This window comes from Chiloscyllium punctatum, chromosome X (genome assembly GCF_047496795.1).
Source record: "Chiloscyllium punctatum isolate Juve2018m chromosome X, sChiPun1.3, whole genome shotgun sequence".
Classification (NCBI taxonomy): Eukaryota; Metazoa; Chordata; class Chondrichthyes; order Orectolobiformes; family Hemiscylliidae; genus Chiloscyllium; species Chiloscyllium punctatum.
The window spans coordinates 28,019,627-28,043,028 of NC_092791.1; the positions used below are offsets into that span (position 1 = coordinate 28,019,627).

Genomic DNA, 23,402 nt, shown 5'->3' on the forward strand with positions numbered 1-23,402 from the left:
ATCTTCAGCCTCGACATCTTTCAGTACGCTCTCCCTCCTGAATTTCTCCATTGTTGACAGGCCAGCACCTATGCTATAAAGGACACTGGGAGGTCAGACACTGACACTTGCTTCCCAAAGATAGCTTTGAAAGTGCTGTCACATTCCTTTAAAACATGTATCTATCATGAGGGCTCTTGATGCAGGGTAAGTAAGCAGACAACACGGGTTTAAAAATCATTGTTCAAGAGATAAGAGAAGATTTCTCTATAATGTTAAGAGCTGTCATCACCTGGAGGGAGGTTTATGTGCCTGAAAGATAATTTAAATTTTGAGGGTGGCACGGAATAAACATTGCTGCCTCACAGCGCCAGGGACCCAGGTTTGATTCCAGCCTCAGGCGACTGTCTGTGTGCAGTTTGCATGTTCTCCCTGTGTCTGCGTGGGTTTCCTCCGGGTGCTCCGGTTTCCTCCCACAGTTTAGGGTGGATTGGCCATGCTAAATTGTCCCATAGCGTCCAGGGATGTGTCGGTTAGGATGGATTGGCCATGCTAAATTGTCCCATAGTGCCCATGGATGTGCAGGTTAGGGTAGATTGGCCATGCTAAATTGTCCCATAGTGCCCAGGGATGTGCAGGTTAGGGTGGATTGGCCCTGCTAAATTGTCCCGTAGTGCCCAGGGATGTGCAAGTTAGGGTGGCGAAGGGAAATTGCCTATAGTGTGTAGGCTAGGTGGGTTAGCCATATGGGGTTATGGGGACGCTCTTCGGAGGATTGGCGCAGACTCCAAGGGGGCTAACTGCCTACATCAGCACTGTCGGGATTCTATGAAATTCTTAACAGTTTATTTACCAACAGGGTGCAAACCAGAGAGTGGGAAGCCTGTGGAATTCTCTGCTGCAGAAAGCGTTTGAGGCCAAATCTATACTTCTGTAATACTGTGGGTGAAAAATGAAACAGGAGACTGCTGGAAACACTCAGCAGGCCTGGCAGCATCAGGGCAGAGGGGGAAAAACACCAGAGTGAACGTATCGAGTCAATGACCTTTCTGACCATCTGACCGAAGGTTAGCTCTGCCTGTCTTGGCTCAGGCACTTTCCTTGCAGCTTTCATTTCTCTTCCTATCGGAGTACTGCTCCTGTAGCCAGGAGATGGTGCTGCAGCCCTTCTGTGGGGCCAGTTGTGGACTTGCAGAACACGAGCCTCCCACGTGATGGAGTTTAATCCAGACAAATTGTCATCAGCATTCCTTTACCATTTCAACCCCCCCCCCCCCACCTCATTCACCTGAAATATATACCTGTGCCATTCAAGTAATCTGTCCTGACAATATCCTGCCTGTTGGTGTTCAATACTAGAATTCGCTGCTCCCCTAGCCTTACTGTTCCAGTACAATTCCAACACTGGCATCTATCTGTCAATGTGGAAATTATCCCAGGTACGTCCTGTACACAAAAAACAGGATAAATCCAACAGCAGACAATATCTTCACTGTCGCTGAATCAAAATCCTGGAATTCCCTTCCGAACAGCACTGTGGGTTTCCCATAATTCCCAGGGATGACTAACCTGACCCATAATGTCAATCTTCTGAGAATGAAGTTGTCGAAACAACATCTTTAAGGCCCAATGACTTTAACCTAGTGACACCTGTTCTGTGAATGAACAATAACAAGCTAGCATTAATAGAGACATTTCCTTCTTGCTGTGAATGCTGGGATACTTGTCCCTCCATTGCTACCACTTTCACTGACTCTACCCAACAGGCTGACACCAACAAACAGTGGGATTTGAGATGGCACACTGCATCAATTTAGGGGGCATGCTATTCTCTGAGCAATTGCTGGTGATAAGAGCAAGCAAATGCATTGTGCATTTTGACAATGTCTGTTAGAGCAGAGATGTGAACCCACTCCCTTTCCCTTTCTGGCTTTGCTAAGGTAATGTGCAAAGAAGCTGGATGCGGATGTCCTACAGCTGGTCTGCTGACACCACTCCGAGCCATTTCTGTCTCCCCCACATTTCCAGGCAGTGCCTTCTGTGCCCTAACTACTCGCTGGGGGAATTTTTTTCCTTACTTTATCCTTGTTTTGTCTGCACATTACTTTTAAGTGTGGGGTGTTCAGGGATTAGGACCACTGGAGGCAAGAAGGTCATATGATGGGAATATGTTGAGCTGGAGTAGGCAACAAGTGAAGTCACTGCTGTGCAAAAGTTCAATTAAGCTTATTTCTTTGAAAGTGAGGGACCACAGCAAAACTGTTCAGTGCTTTGTTTCGTTTAATAACCCTGAATTCCATATTCATCATCCCTTTAGTGTGGAAAGAACCACAAATAGCATCAAATCACCATTCAAGCTCAATTTCAGCATTCACTGAAGGGGTTCCCCAGCTGTGAGCCGGCTTGGCTGCTGCCAGAAACAGCTGCAGAATTCCGACAGGGATTGTGTCGAAATCGAAGGGTGATTCCTTTCTGGGGTACGACCTGCAATCCGCAACCTCAGTCGGTCATTCCGTGGAGCGCGTCTACTCCAGTCATGTTTAAAATTTGACACGGCCACGTAGTCAAAGTGCTCATGTGTTTTTCAACTGCGTCATACATTTTGTCAAAGAAAACCCAACACTTACCCACGTTCCTACCAACCGACTTGATTGAAGAAGGATTGCAATTGCGCGCAACTGAAGACTACTGTTCACTTCCTCGTGCCCATAGGACCAAGGCTGGCCACCTCACTGATGCCTGCCATATTCCCTTAAAATTGTTCAGATGGCAGCGCCAATAGCTGCTGTAGCTGCCAGGGACTTCAAGGTGTTGGAGAAGGATATGAGAGCTTGGAGCAAGGACACTGCCAAGGTACCGAAGAATAAATGTGCAAACGATGGTATGTGGTACGCTTTCCTTTATTGGACAGAGCATTGACTATGGGAGTTGGGAGGTCATGTTGCAGCTGTACAGGACATCGGTGAGGCCACTTTTGGAATATTGGGTGCAGTTCTGGTCTCCCTCCTATCAGAAGGATGTTGTGAAACCTGAAAAGGTTCAGAAAAGGTTGACAAGGATGTTAGCAGGGTTGGAGGATTTGAGCTATAGGGAGAGGCTGAACAGGCTGGGGCTGTTTTCCCTGGAGCGTCGGAGGCTGAGGGGTGACCTTATAGAGGTTTATAAAATCATGAGGGGCATGGATAGGGTGAATAGACAAGGTCTTTTCCATGGGTTGGGGGAGTCCAGAACTAGAGGGCATAGGTTTAGGGCGAGAGGGGAAAGATATAAAAGGGACCTAAGGGGCAACTTTTTCACAGAGAGGGTGGTACGTGTATGGAATGAGCTGCCAGAGGAAGTGGTGGAGGCTGGTACAATTACAACATTTAAAAGGCATCTGGATGGGTATATGAATAGGAAGGGTTTGGAGGGATATGGGCCAAATGCTGGCAAATAGATGAGATTAATTTCAGATATCTGGTCAGCATGGAAGAGTTGGACCGAAGGGTCTGTTTTCATGCTGTACGTCTCTATAACTCTATGTAGCCTCCATTCAAAGACCAAATTGGAAAGGACATCAATGAAATTTGCCTGAATCAAACAATCAATACAGTGTGGATGCAGGCCATTCATCCCATCAAGTCCACACTGACCCCAGGAAGAGTATCCCACCCATACCTTATCCTGTAATTCCCATGGCTAATCCACCTAGCCTGCACATCCCTGGTCAATTTAGCATGTCCAATCCACCTGACCTGTACACCTTTGGACTGTGGGAGGAAACCGGAGCACCCAGAGGAAACCCACGCAGATGCGAGGAGAATGCGCAAACTCCACACAGTCACCTGAGGCTAGAATCAAACCTGGGTCTCTGGTGCCGTGCAGCAGCGATGCTAACCACTGAGCCGCCCATGAACCGTCAGTTCTCAAGAATCCATCGGAACCTCCGGCCTGAATCAAGAAAATGAGGCATCGTGGGCCTCAAAGCCATCCACAAACTGCATTTCAGGTTTCTGAGTTTTGTAACCGTGGGTTACAATGGAGCATCAACAAAAGAACAGCTCCACATTGCACTGGGAATGTGGATGAGGCACCCATGAATTTTGACGTGGCACCAGCCAATGTTGATGTGGCGAGCAACATTGCAGAGGAAGCAGTGTTCGTGATGGCAACAGACTGGGGTCACAGTTATGTTGCTCTGTGTGTCCGATAGAGGAAGAGAAAAACTATCCCACACCCACAATTCCCCGAAGCTGCTGATATTGACATTCACGATATACCGTGGCTCAGTGGTTAGCACTGCTGCCTCACAGCACCAGGGACCCAGGTTCGATTCCAACCTCGGCCGACTGTCTGTGTGAAGTTTGCACGTTTTCTCCATGTCTGCGGGGGTTTCCTCCAGGTGCTCCGGTTTCCTCCCACAGTCCAAAGATGTGCAGGTCAGGTGAATTGGCCATGCTAAATTGCCTGTAGTGTTCTGGGATGTGTAGGTTAAGTGCATTCGTCAGGGGTAAATGCAGAGTGATAGGGGAATGGGTCTGGGTGAGTTACTCTTCAGAGGGTCTGTGTGACTAGTTGGGCTACATGGCCTGTTTCCACACTGTGGGGATTCTAAATGCAGAGTGGATGGCTGAAGGTGGCCTGAAAACATGGCTGAGGAAAGTTTGGAGTTTCCAAACAGGAAGATTATGGAGATACAATGGCCTCCTCCTTTCAACATAGGCAAATCACACCTTGTTACTAAGACAACAGCCTCTGATTGAATTCATCAGGCCAGCTGAAGGCAAAAGCTGGGACAGCGTTAACGGAAAGAAAGAATTCGATTTTTAGAGCACCTTGGACGATTTCAAGATCAAAGTATTTTACAACCAATGACGTACTTTTTAAAATGTTATTACTTGTTTTTATTCATTTGTGGGATGTGGGCGTCACTGGCTGGGCAGGACATTTATTTCCTGTTCCTAGTTGCCCCTTGAGAAGGTGGGGGTGAGCTGCCTTCTTGAACTGCTGCAGTCCGTGTGCGGTAGGTTGACCCACAACTCCCTTAGGCAGGGAATTCCAGGATTTCAACCCAATGAAACTGAAGGAACAACGATATATTTCCAAGTCAGGATAGTGAGTGGCTTGGAGGGAAACTTGCAGGGGGTGGTGTTCCCATGTATCTGCTGGCCCTTGTCCTTCTAGATGGAAGTGGTTGTAGGTTTGGAAGGTGCTCTCTGAAAATCTTTGGTCAATTTCTGCAGTGCATCTTGTAGATAGTACACACTGCTGCTATTGAGTGTTGGTGGTGGAGGGAGGGGATGCTTGTGAATGTGGGGCAAATCAAGCGGGAGCTGCTTTGTCCTGGATGGTGTCAAGCTTCTTGAGTCTTGTTGGAGCTGCCCCCATCCAGGCAAGTGGGGAGTATTCCATCACACTCCTGACTTGGGCCTTGTAGATGGTGGACAGGCTTTGGGGGGTGGGGGGGTGGAGTCAGAAGGTGAGTTACTCACCGCCGTATTCCCAACGTCTGACCTGCTCTTGTAGCCACTATGTTTATGTGGTAAGTCCAGTTAAGTTTCTGATCACTGTACAATCATTGGTGAACATCCCTATTTCTGACCTGATGATGGAGGGAAGGTCATTGATGAAGCAGCTGAAGATGGTTGGGCCCAGGACACTACCCTGAGGAACTCCTGCAGAGATGTCCTGGAGCTGAGATGACTGACCCTCCACAACCACAACCATCCTCCTATGTGTCAGGTATGACTCCAACCAGTGGGGAGTTTGTCCCCCGTTCCCATTGATTCCAGTTTTACTAGGGCTCCTTGATGCCACACTTGGTCGAATACAGCCTTGATGTCAAGGGCTGTCACTCTCCCCTCCCAACTGGAATTCAGCTCTTTTGTCCATGTTTGAACCAAGGCTGTAATGAGGTCAGGAGCTGAGTGGCCCTGGTGGAACCCAAACTGGGCGTCACTGAGCAGGTTATTGCTGAGCAGGTGCTGCTTGATAGCACAGTGGATGACACCTTCCATCACTTTACTGATGATCGAGAGTAGACTGATGCGGTGGTAATTGATCAGATTGGATTTGTCCTGCTTTATGTGTACAGGACAAACCCGGGCAATTTTCCCCATTGTCGGGTAGATGCCAGTGTTATAACTGTACTGGAACAGCTTGGCTAGGGGAGCGGCAAGGTCTGAAGCACAAGTCTTCAGTGCTATTGCTGGAATTCTTTCAAGGCTCATAGCCTTTGCAGTATCCAGTATCTCCAACCATTTGTTAATATCACATGGAGTGAATAGAATTGGCTAAAGACTGGTATCTGTGATTCTGGGGACCACTGGAGGAGGCTGAGATGGATCACCCACTGTCATGTACGAAACACGGTTAGGGACAAAAAAACTGCAGATACTGGAATCCAAGGTAGACAAGCAGGAGGCCAGAAGAACACAGCAAGCCAGGCAGCATCAGGAGGTAGACAAGTCGATGTTTCAGGTGTTACCCTTCTTCAGTCCTGAAGAACAAAGAACAAAGAAAATTACAGCACAGGAACAGGCCCTTCGGCCCTCCAAGCCTGCACTGATCCAGATCCTCTAGCTAAATCTGTTGCCTATATTCTAAGGATCTGTATCCCTCTGCTCCCTGCCCATTCATGTATCTGTCTAGGTATGTCTTAAATGATGCTATCGTGCCCACCTCTGCTGGCATCGTGTTCCAGGTACCCACTACCCTCTGCGTAAAGAACGTTCCATGCATATCTCCCTTAGACTTTTCCCCTTTCACCTTGAACTCATGACCCCTAGTAACTGAATCCCCCACTTTGGGAAAAAGCTTCTTGCTATCCACCCTGTCTCTACCTTTCATGATTTTGAAGACCTCAATCAGGATCCCCCCCTCAACCTCCGTCTTTCTAATGAAAATAATCCGAATCTACTCAACCTCTCCTCATAGCTAGTGCTTTCCATACCAGGCAACATCCTGGTGAAGCTCCTCTGCACCCTCTCCAAAGCATCCCCATCCTTTTGGTCATGTGGTGACCAGAACTGTACGCAGTATTCCGAATGTGGCCGAACCAAAGTCCTATAAAACTTTAACATGACCTGCCAATTCTTGTACTCAATACCCGGTCCGATGAAGGAAAGCATGCTGTATGCCTTCTTGACCACTCTATTGACTGTGTTGCCACCTTCAGGGTATGATGGACCTGAACACCCAGATCTCTCTGTACATCAATTTTCCCTAGGACTTTTCCATTTACTGTATAGTTCACTCTTGAATTGGATTTTCCAAAATGCATTATCTTTCATTTGCCGGGACTGAATTCCATCTGACATTTCTCTACCCAACTCTCCAATCTATCTATATTCTGCTGTATTCTCTAACAGTACCCTTCACTATCTGCTACTCCACTAATCTTAATGTCATTGGCAAACTTGCTAATCAGACCACCTATACCTTCCTCCAAATCATCTATGATATCCCAAAAGGGTAAAAACAATGACTGCAGATGCTGGAAACCAGATTCTGGATTAGTGGTGCTGGAAGAGCACAGCAGTTCAGGCAGCATCCAAGTAGCTTCGAAATCAATGTTTCGGGCAAAAGTGGGCAAAAGTTGATTTCGAAGCTACTTGGATGCTGCCTGAACTGCTGTGCTTTTCCAGCACCACTAATCCAGAATATGATATCCCAAACAACAGTGGTCCCAGCACGGATCCCTGTGGAACACCACTGGTCAAAGTTCTCCATTTTGAGAAACTTCCTTCCACTACTACTCTCTGTGTCCTGTTTCCCAGCCAGTTCTCTATCCATCTCGCTAGAACACCCTGGACCCCACGCGACTTCACTTTCTCTATCAGCTTACCATGAGGAACCTTGTCAAACGCCTTACTAAAATTCATGTGTATGACATCTACAGCCTTTCCCTCATCAATCAACTTTGTCACTTCCTCAAAGAGTTCTATTGAGTTGGTAAGGCATGACCTTCCCTACACAAAACCACTGATAGGCCCATTTTCTTCCAAATGGGAATGGATCTTATCCCTCAGTATCTTCTCCAACAACTTCCCAACCACTGATGTCAGGCTCACCGGTGTATAATTACCTGGATTATCCCACCTTATTGTTACCCTTCTTAAACAAAGCGACAACATTAACAATTCTCCAGTCCTCCAGCACCTCACCTATGTTCAAGGGTACTGCAAAGATATCTGTTAAGGCCCCAGATCCCAAGGTCAAGAAGAGTTACACCTGAAACATTGACTTCTACATCTCCTGATGCTGTCGAACTTGCTGTGTTCTTCCAGCCTCCCGTGTGTCTACCTTGTAAGAAACACCGCAGCCAGTGCGTGCATGGGGCTGGGCAGTTCTGCAAGTAGTCCGTTTTCATTTACATATTGTTGCCGTGGTACAGCTCTGAGCTTGGTTACTTCATCTTGATCGACCCTGGGAAGGCGCACAGCAAACAGTCCCAAGATTATGTCTGCCAAGCAGGCCGTCAGTGCCATCCACAAGTCTGCCAGTAAAACCTGTCAGTGTTGCACCTTTACCTGAAGGCAGTTGCAATACAGGGACTCACTGCTGACTCCCCTTAACTTTGAGCTGCCTGTGTGAGCAGTTGAGGTTAGCTGAAGTGTTGGAAAGGCCACCATATGTTCCAAGGTCCAGGACTATGTGCTGAAGCTTGGGGCAGCTGCTGCTAAGGTGTGGTGGAGAACGACTACTATGTAAAGTCCTTCTGCTGAAGAATAACAGGCGTCCATTCAATAATTGGGCCCTGCTGATCCTTCAGCTAAATGCCAAGACATTGACTGTAAATATAGAGAGTGGTAAATGTCAAAGACTTAATTTATTCTCTAAGTAAAGAGAGTATAGATATGAATGCCTCCATTAACTGTACAGGTACTAAAGGTTTCTTTCTACCAATAAAGTACATTTTTGCAATAAATAAAAAAAAGTTGGAAAGACCACTGTTTAAGGTCTTTATGCCAAAGTATAAAGGGTCTGATAACTGAATGGACCCCCACTTGCTGCCCGAAGTGTATGTGAATGTAGTTCTGTATAAGTAAGAAATGCTTTGGGGTGTTTTGTTTTGCAACAGCAGGGAATGTCAAATTCCAACATTTGTTTGTTCTTCATTTGCAAAGGCTGTACAGCACTGTCTCAGTAATTGTGTATGTACATAAAGGTATTTTTATGAAGACAGTATACTTTTTTCAAGAACGAAGGAGGCCCTCCCACCTACCATTCCAGTTCCTTCACTCCATTTGATCATGGCTGTTCTATATCTTGACCCCATTGAGCTGCCTTGCCTCTGTAGCCCTCTTAAAAGCCTTCTCTCGGGAAAAATCGATTACAACTTGGACATTTTCAACCGGTCCCCAGCACCAACAGCTTTACTTGGGGGCAGTGTGTATCTCCAGATTTCCATGACCTACTGAGAGGAACTACTTCCTGGTCATCACCCCAGAATGACTTGGCTCTAATTTTGAGAGTTTAACCGCACACCCCCAACTCACCACGCCCAGCCTTTTGATATGTTGAATTGTTAAAACCATATAAGTAGCATCTTGATTGTAGGTGTTCTCTGAGTGAGGTCCTCCCCTTCACCCATAAGCGTAGCCTTGCCCCACTGTGGCGCTTGCCAAAAGCCCAGGCTTAGACCCTGGTCTGTTGGAGATTGTTGGTACAGCTGTTGCTATGCAAATATTGACCATGATGCTCTTGGGCTCAGGAGAGGCCTAATCACCAGGCTCGATTGAAGAGCAAGAAGAGTTGCTGAGCTGCAGAAAGTGTGCAGGTATGGAGTTCCATTGACGGTGGGAACTTCGGGCGAATTTTGGTCTGGCAAGGAAGGAATGTTGGTATCAGAAGCCAAAATTGCTGGAAAAGCTCAGCAGGTCTGGCAACATTTGTGGAGAGAAATCAGAGTTAACGTTTGGGGTCCAGTGACCCTTCCTCAGAACTGATAGTAGCTCGGATAAAGTTGGTTTCTACACAGAAGATAGGGTGTGGGGGTAAGGAATAAACAATGACTAGAGATAGAGCTCAGCACGAGAGAAGACCAGTTGGACAGACTGTCACAAAGCTGGCCCTTTTTTTTCTAAACGCTGTTCCTTTTCTCAAGGATACTGCATCCTTGATTTTTTTTCAGATGGGTCGTAAAACACTCTGGCCTCCAAAACGGCTGGATTTGGTACGGAGATGAAAGACCTTTTTTGTTTATATGTAAACAGATGAGACTTTAGACCAAAGCTTAATGTTTAGAAGCGACCTGTATAATAAAAGGGGAGTGGTCAGTCTGAGAAACTGGAACTTTAGTTAGGGAGTTCAGCAGTGGGCTGTGTGGAAACAGGCTGCTAGATTCTCTCTTCTTCTGCCCTTCTAACTTCAACCCATAAGCCTTTGTTTCATTTTTATTGTGTTTTAGGGGGTTTGTTTATTGGGACTGTTGTGTATATTCAGAACAGCATATTTAAGTCTAGTTTGGGATAGTCTGAGTTCTGTAGGTGTTCTTTATTCTGTTCTTTGTGTTTCATTACATAATTTTGTGAATACATTTTTGTCTGTTTTAAAACCTGGTAGTCAACCTTGTTGACTTACTCCGGGTAATTTTCACTGTACACTTACTGATACAAATTGCAAAGTTATGGTCTGGGCTGCCTGCTTAAGGATGTTTTGAGTGGTCTGGCTTAGTCTATACCAAGACAAAGGAGGATAATGGTCAGTCCAGGAGAATGAATAGCTGCTCATAGGGACTGTTAATGGATAACAATGGGTAATGTGTAATAGCAGACCATGTGATAGCAAGGCCTGGTGTGTGTGGTATGAGGGCTCGGTCATGGGGGGAGTTCAGGCTCTAAAGTTGTTGAACTCAGTATTGAATCTGGAGAGTTGCATGATTCCCAAGTGGACAATGAGGTGTTGTTCTTCCAGCTTTGCCGGAACACTGGAGATGTTGACCAGGGAATAGGGTGGTGTGTTAAAGTAACAGGCAACTGGAGGCTCAGGGTCTTTTTGCAGGCAGAACGTAGATGTATTATGCGAAATGGTCACACAGTCGACGTTTCATTCCCCAACGCAGAGAAGACCACATTGTGATCAGCGAATGCAGTAGACCAGATTGTGGAAAATGCAGATAAAGTGCTGCTTCACCTGAAACGTGTGTTTGGGCCCTTGGATATGGAGGAGCGAGGAGGTAAATGGGCAAGTGTTGCACTTTTAGCGATTGCAGGGGAAGGTGCTGTGGGATTGTGGAGGGATGTTGGGAGTGAAGAAAGAGTAGACCAGGATGACCCAGAGTGAACGGTCCCTGTGAAAGGTGGACATGGGAGGGAGGGGACTGTGTGTCTGGTGGTAGCGTCTTGCTGGCATCTGGCAGAAATGGCTGCTCATGATCCTCTGGACGCAGATGCTGGTGGGATGGTAAGTAAGGACAAGGAGGAAGGAAGAGGGGGAGTGAGAGCCGAAGTACAGACATGGATCGAACCCGGTTGAGGGCCCTGTCGACAATGGTGCTGGAGAATCCTCGGTTGAGGAATAAGGTGGACATTTCAGAGCTCCCTTGTCGAAGTTGGCGTCATCAGAACAGACGCGATGGGGACAGAGGAACTGGGAGAATGGAATGGATTATTTACAGGAAACAGGGTGTGAGGATATACAATTCAAGTAGCTGGGGGAGGCAGTGGGTTTGGAGCAGATATTGGTGGCCAGCCTATCCTCAGAAATGGAAACAGAGATGCCGAGGAAGGGAAAGGAGGAGTCAGAGATGGACCTGGGGAAAGTGAGAGTGGGGTGGAAATTGGAAGCGACGTTAATAAACGTTTCCAATTCCGGATGAGAGAGGGAAGCAGCACCAATTATGTCATCAATGTACCGGAGAAAGAGTTGTGGAGGAGAGGGCCGGAATAGGACTGGGACAAGGAATGTTCCACCTGCCCCAGAAAGGGACAGGCATACCTGGAGACCCACGCAGATACCCATGGCCACCCCTCTGACCTGGAGACAGTGGAAGGAGTTCAGGTGAGAAGGAAAGTTAAAGTTTGCCCTTAAGGCAGGCTAACTGAGGAAAAGGTGTGGGGAAACAGAACCCTCATAAGTTCCTCAGAGTGATTCTGCCTGTCACATTGAAATCAGGACCGCCGTGAGAGGGTCACGGGACAGACGGAAATCAGTGCCAAGAGACATTGGCTCCACAGGCCTGGCACTTGCTCACCAAGAGGCACTGCATGAGATGGACAGTCTGTGCCATGCTGGGACCAGAGGGTTAAACATGGGCTGGAATACGTGGAGCTCCAGTCACAGTCGACTGGCCCTGTTCTGACAAAATAGTGGCTTAGGCAAGGACAGGAAATAAAGTGTTAAAGGCTGCTGTTCCTGTACACTTAGTCACTCAAGTTAATTTCAGTGGCTTTTTTTTAAACTGGTGAGCTTTAGTCACTGTTTATGTAGTAAGGTCTGTCACTGGCACTCCCTGTCATCCAAGCGCCCCCCCCAACTAGCTCTGGGCAGCATCTGAGCTCCCTTTAATATGCTGGGTGCCCGTTCCCCTGCTCGCCCGCTGCTCTGTCTCCCCAGTGCTAGTGCAGAACTTGGTTGACAGAGGGAGCTGCTCTCCCTGCTGCTTTTGTTTTTACCTCTTGCTTTCCTGCTTGTTGCTATCCTGTCTCTTCCTGAGACCAGTGGATTTATGAGTGGCATCTCTCAGGAGTAGGCGAGGGACAAGCACAGAGAGCAAGGCAGGATGGGTCTCTCTGCCACACACCTTTTGGAGAGGGCAAGGAAGCTGAGCCCTTCTGTGAGGGGGCTTTTCACCCACTCTGTGTAACTCAGCTGCAGCCTGGTTTCAGTTTGCAGCAATCTGGAGGAGGATGCATGCAGCGTGGATGTTGCCAGAGAAGCCAGCAAGTGCTCTTTCTCTCTCTCTCTCTGTCATATTTGCTCTGCAAAGGAGTCACGGCGATTTCTGACAGGGTTTGAAAGGATGGCCGGGGTCATCTGCAGCTAGGGTGAAGCAGGGTAATTATGGGCCTCGGTTCCAAGGGTGACCATCCCCTGAATGAAGTCACCCAGCCTTCCCTGGAGCGCTGCAAGTTCCACGGCGTCAGGCACATAGTCGGCAGGAGGCTGTCCCACCAACGGCGGTTGCTATGGCTCCTGGCCTTCCTGGTGTCGCTGGGGCTTCTCTGCACGTGGTCTTCCAACAGGATCCGGTACCTGCACTCCAGGCCGGTCCACACCAAGCTGCACATGATCTGGGCCAAGAACCTCTCGTTCCCCGCCGTCACCATCTGCAACAACAACATGCTGATCCTCCGCAGGATGACCAAGTCGGACGTCTACCTGACCGGCCGTTGGCTCGGCCTCTTGGACGAGAGGCGGAGCGTGAAGCCCAGGGCGCGGGAGATCCTCCAGGACAAGGGCTGGAAGTGGTTGGAGAAGTTGCTGGACTTCTCGCACTTCCTGCCGCCCCGAGCCCCGGAGAACGTCATGTTCAAACTTCTCAACCGCCTGGGTCACCAGATCGAAGAGATGGTGCTCGCCTGCAGGTTTCGCGGGCGGCTGTGTGGCCCGCAGAATTTCACCACAGTGAGTGCCCTCTGTAGTTCTTGAAGGGGTGTGTCTGTGTGTGTGAGAGAGAGTGTGTGTGAGTGTGTTTGATTGTGTGTGTGTGTGTGTGTGTGTGTGAGTTTGAATGTGTGTGTGACTGCGTGAGATTGTGTGTGTGTGTTTGATTGTGAGTGTGTGTGACTGCGTGAGATTGTGTGTGTGTGTGTGTGAGTTTGATTGTGAGTGTGTGACTGCGTGAGATTGTGTGTGTGTGAGTTTGATTGTGAGTGTGTGACTGCGTGAGATTGTGTGTGTGTGTGTGTGAGTTTGATTGTGAGTGTGTGACTGCGTGAGATTGTGTGTGTGTATGTGTGTTTGACTGTCAGTGTGTGACTGTGTGTGTTTGATTGTGAGTGTGTGTGACTGCATGAGATTGTGTGTGTGACTGTGTGAGTTTGATTGTGAGAGTGTGTATGCGTGAGATTATGTGTGTGTGACTGCGTGAGTTTGTGTGTGTGTGTGTGTGACTGTGTGAGATTGTGTGTGTGTGACTGCGTGAGATTGTGTGTGTGTGACTGCGTGAGATTGTGTGTGTGTGTGTGAGACTGCGTGAGTTTGATTGTATGTGCGTGAGTTTGATTGTGAGTGTGTGAGACTGCGTGAGTTTGTGTGTGTGTGTGCGAGTTTGTGTGTGTGTGTGACTGCGTGAGATTGTGTGTGTGTGTGTGAGACTGCGTGAGTTTGATTGTATGTGCGTGAGTTTGATTGTGAGTGTGTGAGACTGCGTGAGTTTGTGTGTGTGTGCGAGTTTGTGTGTGTGTGTGACTGCGTGAGATTGTGTGTGAGACTGCGTGAGTTTGATTGTGAGTGTGTGTGACTGCGTGAGATTGTGTGTGTGTGGGCGTGAGTTTGATTGTGTGTGCGTGAGTTTGACTGTGAGTGTGTGTGACTGCGTGAGTTTGTGTGTGAGTATGTCTGCGTGAGATTGTGTGTGTGACTGCGTGAGATTGTGTGTGACTGTGTGTGTGTGACTGCGTGTGTGTGTGAGATTGTGTGTGAAAGTGTGAGATTGTGTGTGAAAGTGTGTGACTGCATGAGATTGTGTGTGTGCGTGAGTTTGATTGTGAGTGTGTGTGACTGCATGTGATTGTGTGTGTGCGTGTGTGAGACTGCGTGAGATTGTTTGTGAGTGTGACTCATGAGATTGTGTGACTGTGTGAGATTGTGAGTGTGACTGCGTGAGATTGTGTGTGTGATTGCGTGAGATTGTGTGTGAATATGTGTGACTGTGTGTGTGCGTGTGACTGTGAGAGTGTGTGTGTGTGTGTATGCATGTTGCGTGCTCAAGGGGCTGGGGGAGGGGTTGAATTTCAAGTAGAGTCCAGTTGCACTTTAAGAGCAAAATTGTTTCAGTCGACTTAAATGAATTCACTCTGATATGTCACTGGGATTTAGCCATATGGTGCTAGAGCCTTCTGAAGCCTCCGTCTGGAGTGTTTAGCCTGCAGACTCTCCCAGTGAGAATGTGTGGGAGTTGTCATACCCTTCTGCTTGTAGCACGGCTCAGAAAACAGCCTAAAACTGGTGCTATCTTATGTCAGGCTAGGGTGAAACATGTGATACCACACAATGCATTCAAACTATGTATTCACTGAATATATGCGTGTGTCTGTTTCTATGTATGTATCCGTGTGTTTGCTTGCATGTCTCTGCGTGTCTGTCTATGTTTGTGTGTCTGTGTGCATGTCTGCACTTCTATCTATGATTTTTCTTTCTTTGTGCATGCCTCCGTGTGTTTCAGTGTGTGTGTGTGTGTTTGCTTGTGTGTACTTGCATACATGTGAGAGTGTGTTTCTTCAGAAAGACTTTATTAATTTTACTTCACCAGGTTGCTCAATCAACTTTTTCAAAAGTGTCGCAAAGTATTTTCTTTTAATGCTGATCGACACTTCCATCATGCGATTCACTTTATTGCGATTGGTCTCAAACACATTAATTTTGTTGAATGTATGGGTGAATAGGGTGGCAAGGTGGCTCAGTGGTTAGCACTGCTGCCTCTCACAGTCCCGGGTGTGATTCCAGCCTCTGGCGGCTGTCTGTGTGGAGTTTGCACATTTGCCCCCATGACTGTGTGGGTTTCCTCTGGGTGCTCCCACAGTCCAAGGATGTGCAGGTTAGGGTGGATTGGCTGTGGTAGAGTGTCCTGGGATGTGCGGGCTGGGTGGATTAGCCATGGTAAATGCAGGGTTAGGGTAGGGGGCTGTGACTGGATGAGATGTTCTTCAGAGGCTCAGTGTAGACTTAATGGGCTGAACGGCCTGCTTCCATGCTGTAGGGATATGAGAAGCCACCTATATCACTGAGAAAAGGAGCTGTTATACCTACATGACAACAGTGACTACACTTCCAAGTCCTTCATGGGCAGTGAAGCACTCTGGGACATTCTGAGATCATGAACAGAGCCACATAAATGAACATTTTTCCTTGTTTTTTTTTCATTTTGTTGTGCCTGTTGCTGGGTTTGAGAACTGACTTTGCCTGTGTACAGAGCATTGCAGTAAAAACCCAATAAAAGGTGTCCCTTCCTCCTTGTCTTTACATGGAGCATCGGGCAGGCTGCTTCCTCATTCAAATACAACTTGTGTCCTTAACCAACAGAACACACACGCACACACACTCACTCGCACACACGTGCAGACAGACACACAGGTGCAGATAGACACACACGCAAACATTCACACATGGACAGACGCATACACAAACATGCACACATGCACAGACAGACACACACACGCACAGACACGCGCACACACACAGACACATGCACAGGCAGACACACACAAACCGGCACACACACACACACACACACACGCGCGCACAGACAGACAACAAACATGCACACGCTGATAGACACACACAAACATGCACATATGCACAGACAGACACATGCACACAAAGACACGCGCACAGACACATACACGCGCACACAGTGACACAGATACACACAAGCGCACACGCACAGACTCAGACACAGACACACGCGCACGTGCACAGACAGACACAGATACATGCAGGCAGACACAGACACACAGACACGTGCACATAGACAGATACACACAGAGACATACACACAGACACACACACACACACATAGGCAGACACAGCCACACAGCCACACACAATTACACACACACACACAGACATATGCACACACATTTACATGCACATACAGACACACACACATAGACAGACACAGGCCTGCATGCACAGACACATGGACACATCGACTCTCGCACATTCACACACGCACACACAGAGGTGCGCGCACACACACGTGGTTGTCCTCTCAATTTCTATATGAGTGAAGCTATAGAGTAATGCACTCACATCATGCACCATTTTCACCTTCCGTTACCACATTCCATCATAATCAATCGGAGTGAGGCAAAAATACATGGAATTAGCAAAGTACACGTATCCCTTCTTAACCTCTTCCAATCAACTCATTACAATGGTTACACTGCTGTTGTGAACTCAGTCCCAGTCCCTATAAGTGAAAGCAACCAGCTGACAAGTTCCAGGCGAGATATGACTGAGCAACTTGGTCCTCCTTTCTTACAAAATGAGACAAATGCATTTGAAGTGATTCTGAGAAGATACATGCCTCATTCTTATCTTGTGAACAGGTTCAGCCTGTGTCTACCAGTGTTTGGAAGAAAGAGAGGTGACCTTATGGAAGCAGACCAGATCCTGAGGGGATTATCAGGACGGATTCGGAGAGGGTGTTTCCCCTTATGGGTCATAGAGTCATAGAGATGTACAGCACGGAAACAGACCCTTCTGTCTAACCTGTCCATGCCGACCAGATATCCCAACCCAATCTAGTCCCACCTGCCAGCACCCGGCCCATATCCCTCCAAGCCCTTCCTATTCATATACCCATCCAGGTGCCTTTTAAATGTTGCAACTGTACCAGAATCCACCACTTCCTCTGGCAGCTCATTCCATACACGTACCACCCTCTGAGTGAAAACATTGCCCCTTAGGTCTCTTTTATATCTTTCCCCTCTCACCCTAAACCTATGCCCTCTAGTTCTGGACTCCCCCATCCCAAGGAAAAGACTTTGTATATTCACCCTATCCATGCCCCTCATTATTTTATAAACCTCTATAAGGTCACCCCTCAGCCTCCGACACTCCAGGGAAAACAGCCCCAGCCTGTTCAGCCTCTCCCTATAGTTCAAATCCTCCAACTCTGGCAACATCCTTTTAAATCTTTTTGGAACCCTTTCAAGTTTCACAACATCTTTCCAATAGGAAGGAGACCAGAATTGCACGCAATATTCCAACAGTGGCCTAACCAATGTCCTGTACAGCCTCAACATGACCTCCCAACTGTTGTACTCAATACTCTGACCAATAATGGAAAGCATACCAAACGCCTTCTTCACTATCCTATCTACCTGCGACTCCACTTTCAAGGAGCGATGAAGCTGCACTCCAAGGTCTCTTTGGTCAGCAACACTCCCTCGGACCTTACCATTACGTGTATAAGTCCTGCTAAGATTTGCTTTCCCAAAATGCAGCACCTCGCATTTATCTGAATTAAACTCCATCTGCCACTTCTCAGCCCATTGGCCCATCTGGTCCAGATCCTGTTGTAATCTGAGGTGACTTTCTTCACTGTCCATTACACCTCCAAGTTTGGTGTCATCTTACCAACTATACCTGTTATGCTCACATCCAAATCATTTATATAAATGATGAAAAGTAGCGGACCCAGCACCGATCCTTGTGGCACTCCACTGGTCACAGGCCTCCAGTCTGAAAAACAACCCTCCACCACCACCCTCTGTCTTCTACCTTTGAGCCAGTTCTTTATCCAAATGGCTAGTTCTTCCAGTATTCCATGAGATCCAACCTTGCTAATCAGTCTCCCATAGGGAACCTTGTCGATTGCCTTACTGAAGTCCATATCGATCACATCTACTGCTCTGCCCTCATCAATCTTCTTTGTTACTTCTTCAAAAAACTCCAATCCAGTTTGTGAGACATTATTTCCCACACACAAAGCCATGTTGACTATCCCGAATCAGATTGAATGGTGGAGCATTCCCAAATCCCGAATCAGATTGAATGGCAGGGGCTGAATAGCCTCTGCCTGCTCCTAGCTCGTATATTTGTATGTCGCGCCCTCCTTTTATTTGCCTGAGACCCTCTAGCACAATATCCTACAGCCCCATGTACAGCAGACCCATTGTCCTCTGGTCTCACTGGCTGGGCTTTGAAGTGCCCAGGGAGCATGGACTCCCATAAGGGCCTGCTCCTGCCAAGTACTGGGTTTACTGTGCAAATATTGGACTGAATGTGTTGCTGCCTGAACATCTGTGGACAGGGAAGGCTGCAACCTTCCACCCTTTAGCATCGGAAATCAGTCACTCACACATCCGGCTAATTATTAACAGAATCTGGAGATGTGTCTAAGTCTCCTTTTGATCTGCTGGTGGCTCTTTCCTGGAGCTGTGCATTGACCGTCGGCTTTGCTCAGGTGCCAAACTGGAAGGGGGATCCTGTCAGCAAAACCGTCGCCGCTGGGGTCATAGAGTCATCGAGATGTGCAGCAGGGAAACAGACCCTTCGGTCCAACCCATCCATGCCAACCAGATATCCCAACGTAAGCTCGTCCCATTTGCCAGCACTTGGCCCATATCTCTCTAAATCCTTCCTATTCATATACCCATCTGCCTTTTAAATGTTGCAATTGTACCAGCCTCCACCACTTCCTCTGGCAGCTCATTTCACACACGTACCACCATCTGCGTGAAAAAGTTTCCCCTTAGGTCTCTTTTATATCTTTCCCCTCTCATCCTAAACCTATGCCCTATAGTTTTGGACTCCCCCACCCCAGGGAAAAGACTTTGTCTATTTACCCTACCTATGCTCCTCATGATTTTATAAACCTCTTAAAAGGTCAACCCTCAACCTCCGTGCTCCAGGGAAAATAGCCCCAGCCTATTCAGCCTCTTACAATAGCTCAAACCCTCCAACCCTGGCAACACCCTTGTAAATCTTGAATTGAATTTATTGTCACATGTACCGAGGCACAGTGAAAAGCTTTGTCTGGCGAGCAATATAGGCAAGTCACAGAGTTAAGAGTAGATTAGATTACTTACAGTGTGGAAACAGGCCCTTCGGCCCAACAGGTCCACACCAACCCACACATTTCCCCCCTTTACCTAACACTGTGGGCAATTTAGCATGGCCAATTCACCTGACCTGCACATCTTTTGGACTGTGGGAGGAAACCGGGCCACACCCACACAGACACAGGGAGAATGTGCAAACTCCACACAGTCAATTGCCTGAGTCGGGAATTGAACCCAGGTCTCTAGCGCTGTGAGGCAGCAGTGCTAACCACTGTGCCACCGTGCCGCCCTAAGTAGCATAGATAAGTAAATAATAGGTAAACAGCGGCAAAAACAAAAACACAGGTAAAGGCGAATGCAACGAGTTTGTGAGTCTATTCAGTATTCAACCAACAGTAGGGTAGAAACTGTTTCGACACTGGCTGGTGCGTGTGTTCAGACTTCTGTACCTTCTCCCTGATGGTAGAGGTTGTAGAAAAACATTGCCAGGGTGGGATGGATCTTTGAGAATGCTGGCGGCCTTTCCTTGACAGCGGGCCTGGGAGATGGATTCTATAGATGGGAGGTTGGCCTTTGTGATTGTCCGGGCCGAGTTCACCACTCTCTGTAACCGTCTCCGATCTTGAATGGTACAGTTGCCACACCAGGTAGTGATACATCCAGATGGAATGCTCTCGATGGCACACCTATAAAAGTTGGCAAGGGTATTCGCCGTCATGCCAAATTTCCTCAGCTGCCTGAGGAAGAAGAGATGTTGTTGGACCTTTGTAACCAGTGCATCCTCATGAAGAGTCCAAGAAAGCTTGTTGTGGATGACCACTCCCAGGAGCTTGACACTCTCCATTGGTTCCACCTCTGTGCTGTTAAAGCGTAGGGGGGGCATGAGTAACATCCTGCTGAAAATTACTAATGAGTTCCTTGGTTTTGCCGGCATTGAGAGCTGGGTTGTTCTCAGTGCACCATTTTTCCAGGTCTTCCACCTCCCGTCTGTAGTCTGTTTCGTCGCCATCTGAGATTCGACTGACTATGGTGGTGTCATCAATCTACTCAGATGCTATTAGCCATGCGGCTGATGCAGCTGCCACCCCCACGCTGATTGATGACGTCACTTCCGCCCCCATCATGGCCACTCCCACAACGACTTCCACCCCTCACAATTCCTCATGCAACACACGTGACATCACTTCCGCCCCTCACATCATCGCTGATGGCACATGCTCAGTGATTTCCGCCACCCCTACTGCCGTGGTCACCACCACTTCTGCCCCCACCAGCTCCACTCACCTGCATTCTGCTGACATGCCCCCCACAAACCCCACTGTCACTATCCCCACCCCCCAGAACCCTGAGGGGGACACTACCCCTGCTCATGACTCCACCCCCATTCCCCCCACCATCACACCCACTCCAGTTACAGGTTCCGCCCCCACTCCCGTCTCTACACCCACACCAGATCCCAGCTCCCAGCCCTGCCGAGTTTTCACCATCCCCCCAGACCTCCCCCTCACTGAGGACGAACGATCAGTCCTCAGCAAAGGACTCACCTTCATCCCCCTCCGTCCACGCATCAATGAATCTAATACACGCCGTGACGTCGAACAATTCTTCCGTCGCCGTTGCCTCCACCTCTGAGCTTACTTTCACAATCAGGATTCCCGCCCACCTTCTGAGGACCCCTTCACCCACCTCCAACTGCATCCACCTGGACACCCCGCGCTGGCCTATTACCTGCCCTCGACCTCTTCATTTCCAACTGCTGCCGGGACATTAACCGCCTCAACCTGTCTAACCCCCTCCCCCACTCCAACCTCTCACCCTCAACGCGCAGCCCTCTAATCCCTCTGCTCTAATCCCAACCTCACCATCAAGCCAGCGGATAAAGGGGACACAGTGGTAGTCTGGCGCACTGACCTCTACACCACTGAAGCCAAACGCCAACTCGAGGACACCTCTTCCTACTGCCCCCTCGACCATGACCCCACCACCCCATCACCAAACCATCATCTCCCAGACCATACAGAACCTCATCACCTCAGGAGATCTCCCACCCACAGCTTCCAACCTCATAGTCCAGGAACCCCGCACTGCCTGGTTCTACCTCCTTCCCAAGATCCACAAGCCTGACCACCCTGGCCGATCCATTGTCTCAGCATGCTCCTGCCCCACTGAACCCATCTCTACCTACCTTGACACTGTCCTATCCCCCCTAGTCCAGGAACTCCCCACATACGTTCGAGACACCACCCACGCCCTCCACTTCCTCCAAGACTTCCGTTTCCCCAGCCCCCAACGCCTCATCTTCACCATGGATATCCAATCCCTCTACACCTCCATCCGCCATGACCAGGGCCTCCAAGCCCTCTGTTTTTTCCTCTCCAGACGTCCCCAACAGTACCCTTCCACCGACACTCTCATTCATTTGACCGAACTGGTCCTCACCCTTAACAATTTCTCCTTTGAATCCTCCCACTTCCTCCAGACCAAAGGGGTAGCCATGGGCACACCTATGGGCCCCAGCTATGCCTGTCTCTTTGTTGGCTACGTAGAGCAGTTGATCTTCCGTAATTACACCGGCACCACTCCCCACCTCTTCCTCCACTACATTGATGACTGCATTGGTGCCACCTCGTGCTCCTGCGAGGAGGTTGAGCAATTCATCAACTTCACCAACACATTCCACCCTGACCTTAAACTTACCTGGACCATCTCTGACACCGCCCTCCCCTTCATGGACCTCTCCATCTCCATTAATGACGATTGACTTGACACTGATATTTTTTACAAACCCACTGACTTCCACAGCTACCTGGATTACACCTCTTCCCACCCTAACTCTTGCAAAAATGCCATCCCATATTCCCAATTCCTCTGCCTCCGCCGTATCTGCTCCCAGGAGGACCAGTTCCACCACAGAACACACCAGATGGCCTCCTTCTTTAGAGACCGCAATTTCCCTTCCCACGTGGTTAAAGATGCCCTCCAACGCATCTTGTCCACATCCCGCACCTCCGCCCTCAGACCCCACCCCTCCAACCATAACAAGGACAGAACGCCCCTGGTGCTCACATTCCATCTTACCAACCTTCGCATAAACCAAATTATCCGCCGACATTTCCGCCACCTCCAAACAGACCCCACCACCAGGAATATATTTCCCTCCCCACCCCTTTCTGCCTTCCGCAAAGACTGTTCCCTCAGTGACTACCTGGTCAGGTCCACGCCCCCCTACAACCCACCCTCCCATCCTGGCACTTTCCCCTGCCACCGCAGGAACTGTAAAACCTGCGCTCACACCTCCTCCCTCACCTCTATCCATCCACATCCATCAAAGTTTTACCTGCACATCCACTAATATCATTTATTGGATCTGTTGCTCCCGATGTGGTCTCCTCTACATTGGGGAGACTGGGCGCCTCCTAGCAGAGCGCTTTAGGGAACATCTCCGGGACACCCGCACCAATCAACCACACCGCCCCGTGGGCCAACATTTCAACTCCCCCTCCCACTCTGCCGAGGACATGGAGGTCCTGGACCTCCTTCACTGCCGCTCCCTCACCACCAGACGCCTGGAGGAAGAACGCCTCATCTTCCGCCTCGGAACACTTCAACCCCAGGGCATCAATGTGGACTTCAGCAGTTTCCTCATTTCCCCTTCCCCCACCTCACCCTAGTTCCAAACTTGCAGCTCAGCACTGTCCCCATGACTTGTCCGGACTTTTCCATCTATCCACTCCACCCTCTCCTCCCTGACCTATCACCTTCATCCCC

At 48.7% G+C, this 23,402-nt stretch overlaps 1 protein-coding gene across 3 annotated transcripts in view; it reads left to right on the top strand.

Annotated features, from left to right (window-relative positions):
- asic1b (acid-sensing (proton-gated) ion channel 1b) overlaps window positions 1-23,402 on the top strand; it is an 814,340-nt gene that overhangs the window by 669,068 nt on the left and 121,870 nt on the right. Inside the window, exon 1 of one of the 3 annotated variants that reach the window (XM_072567039.1) lies at window positions 12,629-13,527. The exons of the other annotated variants lie outside the window; for them this stretch is intronic. Within the exon in view, the coding sequence (XP_072423140.1) occupies window positions 12,964-13,527 (564 nt within the window). The 5' untranslated portion in view covers window positions 12,629-12,963. Of the gene's footprint in view, window positions 1-12,628; window positions 13,528-23,402 lie in introns of those variants that run through there. 3 annotated transcript variants of the gene reach the window in all.